Here is a 7,961-nt window from a genome sequence, read left to right as displayed (position 1 = left end):
ATAGGCAGAATCCCCCAGGATGTAGTAGCCAGCATTAACCCCACCAATGTTCCTGGTGGAAGCAGGAAAAAAGTTGCCACGGCTTGTTAACTCACACAATTGGGACAGTCTCAAAACACGAGCATCATGAATGCTGCCAGGCAGTCCTGCAAACACGTTCCAGAACAGTCCCTTTCCATTAACAACCCCTTGAAGGATGATGGAGTGCCACCCTTTACGGTTGAAATACTCACAGTGGTACTCTTGTGGTGCTATGATGGGTATGTGTGATCCATCAATAGCACCAACACATTGTGGGATCCCCCAACTGCTCTCAGTGTAGGCAGCCATTTCTGCAAACTTCTCCTGTTTTGGGAAAGAATTAGTTCTGGCACCAACAGTGTCTCTGCAATAATTTATAAGCTAACGTTACATGTTTTTGTAGTACATTTTTGTAGATGTGTTAATCTATCGGCCCTATGTAGAAGATTTCAGCGTTAGATGTGTGATCTTGTAAATATAGCTACACAAAGCTGCAAGCGTTAGCAGTCATGTGAAAGTACGTTAATGTATATTACAGTGCTGTTTCTGCCCTGATCTGATTTATGTCATTGTTAGGGACAGACGAGGTCCCTAATTGAGTGGAGGACGGTGAACGCCTCAAGCTTCACAGGGAAGCGCAATGCAGCTCTGAATGGATACGAGTAAGTAAATGTACATCATATCTTAGTATTGTTATATCTGTGGACCTATATTTTACATTGCTAGCTACATACAAATTTTATTTTCGTTAGGCCGTACATTGAAAGTAAAGGGCTGCAGGCAAGGGTTACCCCCGTTTTTCTAAAGAAAAAATGGGAAAACCTCAAACAAAAATACAAGGTTGGTTAACTGTGAAAATCATTGTGAGTTAATCAGCCCCATGTCTGGGAACATTCAATTTTAGTTGGAAAAAAATGTAGTTGACATTTTGCATTTAAAAGAAATAAGGGAGAGGGATGATAGGAGAGAAAGGGAGGTGAGGGAGAGAGAGAAGAAGAGAGACAGGGAGGTAGTCATGATGGAGGAGCGTTTTTGGTCTGTGCTTGAAAGACTTGTGAATAAATAAATAACGATCTGATCTGTCTGTTATTACTGTTGCTAATAACTAATCTGTTATGGTATATTACAGTTGGTAGGCAGCTGAATAGTATTGATGTCAGCCATGGTACACAACCTACTTCCTCATTGCTCACATGGGGAAAGTCATGTTTTCTAGCACATGGGTTAATGTGTATATACAGTGCAGCAAATCCTTTATATCACTACATTTAAATGAAAACACATTTATTGCCCCATTACTTCATTGCCTTAAAATGTCAGGATGTTAAGGGCTGGCTGTGGCTCAGTGGTAGAGCGGTTCGATCCCCGCCCCTGCAGTCATTGTCGAAGTGTCCTTGGGCAAGACACTGAACCCCGAGTTGCCCCCGGTGCTGCGCATCGGAGTGTGAATGTTTATCTGATGAGCAGGTGGCACCTTGTACGGTAGCCCCGGTGTATTAATGTGTTTGAATGGTGAATGTTACCTGTAGATGTAAAAGCGCTTTGAGCAGTCGTTAAGACTGGAAAAGCGCTATATAAATACAGCACATTTACATTTAAAGGCATATTTTACTCTTTTTCAGGTTAGTCTAAAAAAAGGAATTCTCCTGATAAGCCAGATTCATTCAAAGTCTGGGTAAAACAACACATATCAAGTGTGTCACTCAGGTAATATCGGAACTTTCAGATGCGGGATTTTAAAATTAAATCTTTAAATGTCTAATTAATGCTATGTTTAAAATCTTTTTCAGGCTATTAAAGCCATATTATACACTTATTTCAGGGTACTGTAAAACGTAATCCTCCTGTTAAGCCAGCTTCATTCCAAGTCTGGGGGAGAAGTCCCATAGTCAGTGTGACTCTAAGGTAATGGAGTATTCTGATGTAGGATGTGAAAATTAAGGGCTTAAAAGTAAAGCTATGTTGACATTTTTTCAGGCAGTTAAAGCCATATTATAAACTTATTTCAGGCTACTCTAAAACGGAATACTCCTGTTTGTTTGTTTGTTTGTTTGATATCTTTATTTCGAACATGCAAGAGAAAGTATATACAAATAAAATAAAATAAAAATAATAAAAAGTAATAATGAAACAATGTTTAAAAACATTGGAGAGAATAACAACAAACAAGGTACCCTTCTTTCCTGTGTTAACATACCTCACATGTGCGAAACGGAGTAGGAAGAAGTAAAACTTGTGTACTCCTACCCCTTTAATTCTTGCATTCCTTCAATTTACAATATTTATAATTATGTTGCTATACATATCCATATATATATATATATACACATACCTACACATATATATACACATATACCCTCATACATATATATAAATAAACAAAACAAAAAACACAAACAAAACTTTCTACAGTGCTTCTCTATACCTTATTAAAAATAATTTCTTTTTACATTTTTTTGAAAAGGAATATGTTTGGGCATTGCTTTAGGTTCTCATTTAGTTTGTTCCACAATTTAACTCCGCAAATTGATAAACATAATCTTTTCCTTGATGTTCTACATCTATTAGTCTTAAAATGTCCTCTTCCCCTTAAATCGTACACTCCCTCCCTTTCAGAGAACATCTTTTGGATACTCCCAGGCAATAGGCTATTTCTTACTTTGAACATGAATAATGGAATTTGATATTCAATTAAATCATGTTATTTTAGCAATTTAGACTTTAGAAATAAGGAATTTGTATGATCCTGAAATCCGGCGTTGTGAATGATTCTTATTGCTCTTTTTTGCATTATGAGTAGTGGCTGTAGTGAGTGTTGATAAGTGTTTCCCCAAACCTCTACACAGTAATTCAAATAAGGTAACAGTAGTGAACAGTATAGGATGTAAATTGATTTGAGATCCAGAATGTGCTTAGCTCTTGCTAGGACTGAAATACATCTGGACAGTTTGGTTTTGATGTGTTTTATGTGAGGCTTCCAGCAAATCCTGTCATCTATGATCACTCCAAGGAATTTATTTTCATGTACTCTTTCTATGTTAACCCCTTCTATCTGTATCTGTGCTTGATGCTTTGACTTACAGTTTCCGAATACCATGAATGTAGTTTTACTCAAATTTAGCCTGTTTATGTCAAACCATTGTTTTATTTTCTTGAATTCTGAAATAATTAATTCCAAGAGTTGCTGTAAGCTGTCCCCTGATCCAAATATGTTTGTATCATCTGCAAATAATACAAAATTCAATACTTGAGATACTTTACAAATATCATTGATATGTAATAAAAATAACTTTGGTCCCAACACTGACCCCTGGGGGACACCACAAGCAATGCCCAGACATTCAGACAAATAATCTCCCATCTTCAAAAATTGTTGTCTGTCTCTCAGATACTTATCCAGTTTAGAGCTACCCCCCTGATCCCGATTCGTTCCAGTTTACTGATTATTATTTTGTGATTTATTGTATCAAATGCTTTTTTTAAATCAATGAAAACCCCAACTGCATATTTCTTTTTATCTGTGGAGTTTGTGATTTTTTCAATGAGTTCTGTGAGGTTGATCTATTTTTTCTAAATCCATATTGGCTGTCAGTGAGTAGTTTATTTTTATCAATAAATTTCTCTAATCTGTTGTTAAATGATTTTTCTAAAATGTTTGAAAATTGTGACAGTAGAGAGACAGGTCTGTAATTAGTGAAGTGGTGTTTATTTCCAGATTTGTATAGAGAAATGACTTTTGCTATTTTCATTTTTGTTGGAAATTTACCGGTTAAAAATGATAAATTGCAGATGTTTGTTAGTGGTTTGGCGATCCCCTCTATTACTTTTTGTGTAATTTTTATATCTATTCCATCGTGATTAGTGGATGGTTTGTTTTTGCATTCTTTAACAATATGAATTATTTATTTTTCATCTACTGCTGTCAGAAATATTGAACTGGGATTTCTTTCTATTAGCCTCTTATATGTACTTTCTAATGTTTGTGAAACCGGGATTTGTTCAATTAAGTTTGGTCCTACATTTGCAAAAAATGTATTGAAGTTATTAACCACATCCTCCATGTTATTAATATTTTTATCATTATCAATGAAGTAATGGGGATAAGTATAAGTAGCCTGTCTATTGTTATTTTTAATAATATTATTTAAAATGTTCCACATACCTTTAATATTGTTTTTATTATTATCTAATAGTTTTGTGAAGTATCCTGTTAAGCAAGCTTCATGAAAAGTCTGGAGGAGACATTGCACATCCAGTGTGCTTATCAGGTAATATTGGCGCTTTCTGAAGTAGGATTTTAAAATGAAGGGCTTAATAGTAAAAAAAAAAGTGACATTTTTTCAGGCTTTTAAAGACTAAGATCTTCAGCAGGAACCAATGGGCAGACCAGAATTCAGACTGTGTTGTGGGTTTATTTTAGTGAGACACGTTGACCATAAGAAATTGTAGATTACCTTGAAAGTGAGTCTTCAGGGAACTGGTTGCATGTCCCGAGAGACAGACAGAGACGTGAGTCCTCTGTCTCCGACGCTCCGCCATGTTAAAGGCATATTTTACTCTTCTTCAGGTAACTCTAAGCCATGTTCATTCTTAGTCTGGGTAAAACAACACTTATTCAGTGCGTCACTCAGGTAATGTCGGACCATCTTGATCTAGGATTTTAAAATGAAGGGCTTAAAACTAAAGCTATATTGACATTTTTTCAGGCTTTTAAAGGCATGTTGTACTCTTTTTCAGGCTACTCTAAAACGGAATCCTACTATTAAGTCAGATTCATTCCAACTCTGGGTCAGACAACACATATCCAGTGTGTCACTCAGGTAATATCAGACCATTCTGATGTAGGATTTTAAAATTAAAGGCTTAAATGTCTAATTAATGCTATATTTTAAATCTTTTTTCAGGCTGTTCCTGCCATATTATACACTTATTTCAGGCTACTGTAAAACGGAATCCTCCTGTTAAGCAAGCTTCTTTCCAATTCTGGGGTAGACATCATGTGTTCAGTGTGACTCTCAGGTAATATTGGAGCTTTCTGATGTATGGTTTTAAAATGAAAGGCTTAAAACTATAGCTGTATTTAAATTTTTTCAGGCTGTTAAAGGCATATTTTACTCTTTTTCAGGGTAATCAAAAAAGGAATCCTCCTGTTAACCCAGGTTCATTCCAAGTCTGGGTAAAACAACACATATCTAGTGTGTCACTCAGGTAATATCGGACCATTCTGATGTAGGATTTTAAAATTAAAGCCTTAAATGTCTAATTAATTATGCATTTTAAATCTTTTTCAGGCTGTTAAAGCCATATTATACACTTATTTGAGGCTACTGTAAAATGGAATCCTCACTTTAAGCCAGCTTCATTCCAAGTCTCGGGGAGAAGTCACATAGTCAATGTGACTCTCGGCTAATATCAGAGCATTCTGATGTAGGATTTTAAATGAAGGGCTTAAAACTAAAGCTATATTGACATTTGTTCAGGCTGTTAAAGCCATTTTACACTCTTATTTCAGGCTACTGTAAAACCCTATTGTTAAGTCAGGTTCATTCCAACTCTGGGTCAGACAACACATATCCATATTGTCATTCAGGTAATATCGGACCATTCTTATATGGATTTTAAAATGAAAGGCTTAAATGTCTAATTAATGCTATATTTTAAATCTTTTTTTCAGGCTGTTACTGCCATATTATACACTTATTTCAGACTACCGTAAAACGGAATCCTCCTGTTAAGCAAGCTTCATTCCAACTCTGGGTCAGACAACACATATCCAGTGTGTCACTCAGGTAAATTTGGACCATTCTGATGTAGGATTTTAAAAAGAAGCCTTAAATGTGTAATTAATGCTATATTTAAAGCATTTTTCAGGCAGTTAAAGCCATATTATACACTTATTTCAGGCTACTGTAAAACAAAATCCTCCTGTTAAACCAGCTTCATTCCAAGTCTGGGTAAAACAACACATATCCAGTGTGTCACTCAGGTAATATCGGACCATTCTGATGTAGGATTTTAAAATTAAAACCTTAAATGTCTAATTAATGATACATTTTAAATCTTTTTCAGGTTGGTAAAGCCATATTATACACTTATTTCAGGCTACTTTAAAATGGAATTCTCACGTTAAGCCAGCTTCATTCCAAGTCTCGGGGAGAACTCACATAGTCAATGTGACTCTAAGGTAACATCAGAGCATTCTGATGTAGGACTTTAAAATGAAGGGCTTAAAACTAAAGCTACATTGACATTTTTTCAGGCTGTTAAAGCCATAAATGGGATCGTACATCGTACATGGGATGCTCTGCCTGCTCATCACCTCTCTCTTCACGTCTCAGTAATGCTTCCTGTAGAGCATACAGAAACGTTATAAGATGGGCAGTGTTGTAAGGTCCTAAAGTCACATGAAGGTGAATAACCCCGTAGCTGCTGATGGCAGCACATATGGTCACGTTGCCACCACGCTGCCCTGGCAACTCTACAATGGCTCGTTGACCAATAATATTGCGGCCTCTCCTTCTCCTCTTGGTGAGATTGAAGCCAGCTTCATCCAAGAAGATGCACTCATGAGGCCTCTCCATGGAATCCAGTTGAAACATTCTCTATAGAAATGAAAAAAAGTTTATTTTTGATATAACGTAAATGACATAGCATTCCAGGCTTCATGACTCTGTATACATGTGCTGCATTACATTCAACACAGTAAAGATGTACAGTAACTCAATAGTGCTTTATAATCTCGGGACATTACGTATTACTTACTTGTACATATTGATATCGTAGCTCTTTTATCCTCTCAGAATTTCTCTCAAATGGTACTCTGTAGACTTGTTTGAGACTTATCAGGTTGCGTTTCAGGACACGGTCAATTGTGGAGAGACTCACACTGTTGATTCCTTCAAAGTTCTCGTTGTCTTCCTCAACTCGCTGTTGTATTTCTCGCAGACGAATGAGATTATTTTGAAGGACCATATTGACAATAATGGTCTCCTGCTCTTGTGAGAATATACCTCTCCTTCCACCGGCATGTGGCAGTCTTTCAATTCTAGCAAATAAAACATCTTGTTAGAATTGTACAGACAGACCTAATGCAATGTAACCAAATATGTAAAATACATAAAATATATATTTTTATGTGATACTATTACTAGTTTTACTGTAATACTGCAAGAAAAGGGCCAATTTTTAGAGATGTTACAGTAATTTACTGAGACATTCCACAACTGTACATACTGCACTGTAAGTTTGAGGGACCACAAATGATAGTACACTTACCGGTTGTGTTCTCTGAATGTCCTGACAATGGAGGCCACAGAGAACCTGCTTATATTTGGTTGAACAAGTAGTCCTGCTTCCCTCATACTCATTCCATGAACCAGAACATGGTGTATGATTGTTGCTCTAATTTCATTGGAAATGATGGCTCTTGTTCTTCCTCCTCCTCCTCTTCCTCCTCCGTCTCTTCTTCCTCCTCCTCCTCCTCCGTCTCTTCTTCCTCCTCCTCCTCTGTCTCTTTCTCCTCATCCTCCTCCTCCTCCTCTTCCTCTTCCTTCTCTTCCTCTTCCTTCTCTTCCACGTCCACGTCCACGTCCACTTCTACTTCCACCTTCTCTCCTGCCCTCCATTGTGAAAATCACACATCCCATTTGGATTTGACCTGGCTTTATATCCCCATTACTGATTGGGTGCAACACATTACTGATTTGAAACAGGTGTGTTAAATTTTGAGTGCTTGTGTGTTACCGATGACAACAGTGTGTTACTTGTATTTCACTTTTGGGGCTGTGTTGTGCCATTCTGAGTTGAAGTGCACCAAAATGCTACATGTGCTTTTTGAATGACAATGTGTTTACAGTTTTGCACAAAGAGCGATTCCGATTTGCTAGCTGTGTCTAACCACATGAGAAGTGTTTAAAGTTCTACAAACTGTGTGCTTCAAT

General features: G+C 36.8%; 1 protein-coding gene across 1 annotated transcript in view; it reads right to left on the bottom strand.

Annotated features, from left to right (window-relative positions):
- The window catches only part of LOC117948022, a 9,297-nt gene extending 1,790 nt beyond the window's left edge, over positions 1–7,507 (bottom strand). Inside the window, exons 1-3 of the mRNA XM_034877456.1 lie at positions 7,297–7,507; positions 6,784–7,066; positions 6,309–6,623 (exon numbers count right to left, since the gene is read on the bottom strand). Of these exons, the coding sequence (XP_034733347.1) occupies positions 6,309–6,623; positions 6,784–7,066; positions 7,297–7,388 (690 nt within the window). The 5' untranslated portion in view covers positions 7,389–7,507. The remainder of the gene's footprint in view (positions 1–6,308; positions 6,624–6,783; positions 7,067–7,296) is intronic.
- Positions 7,508–7,961: the final 454 nt, after the last annotated feature.

This window comes from Etheostoma cragini, chromosome 7 (assembly GCF_013103735.1).
Source record: "Etheostoma cragini isolate CJK2018 chromosome 7, CSU_Ecrag_1.0, whole genome shotgun sequence".
Lineage (NCBI taxonomy): Eukaryota > Metazoa > Chordata > Actinopteri > Perciformes > Percidae > Etheostoma > Etheostoma cragini.
This window is presented reverse-complemented; position numbering and strand designations above follow the sequence as displayed.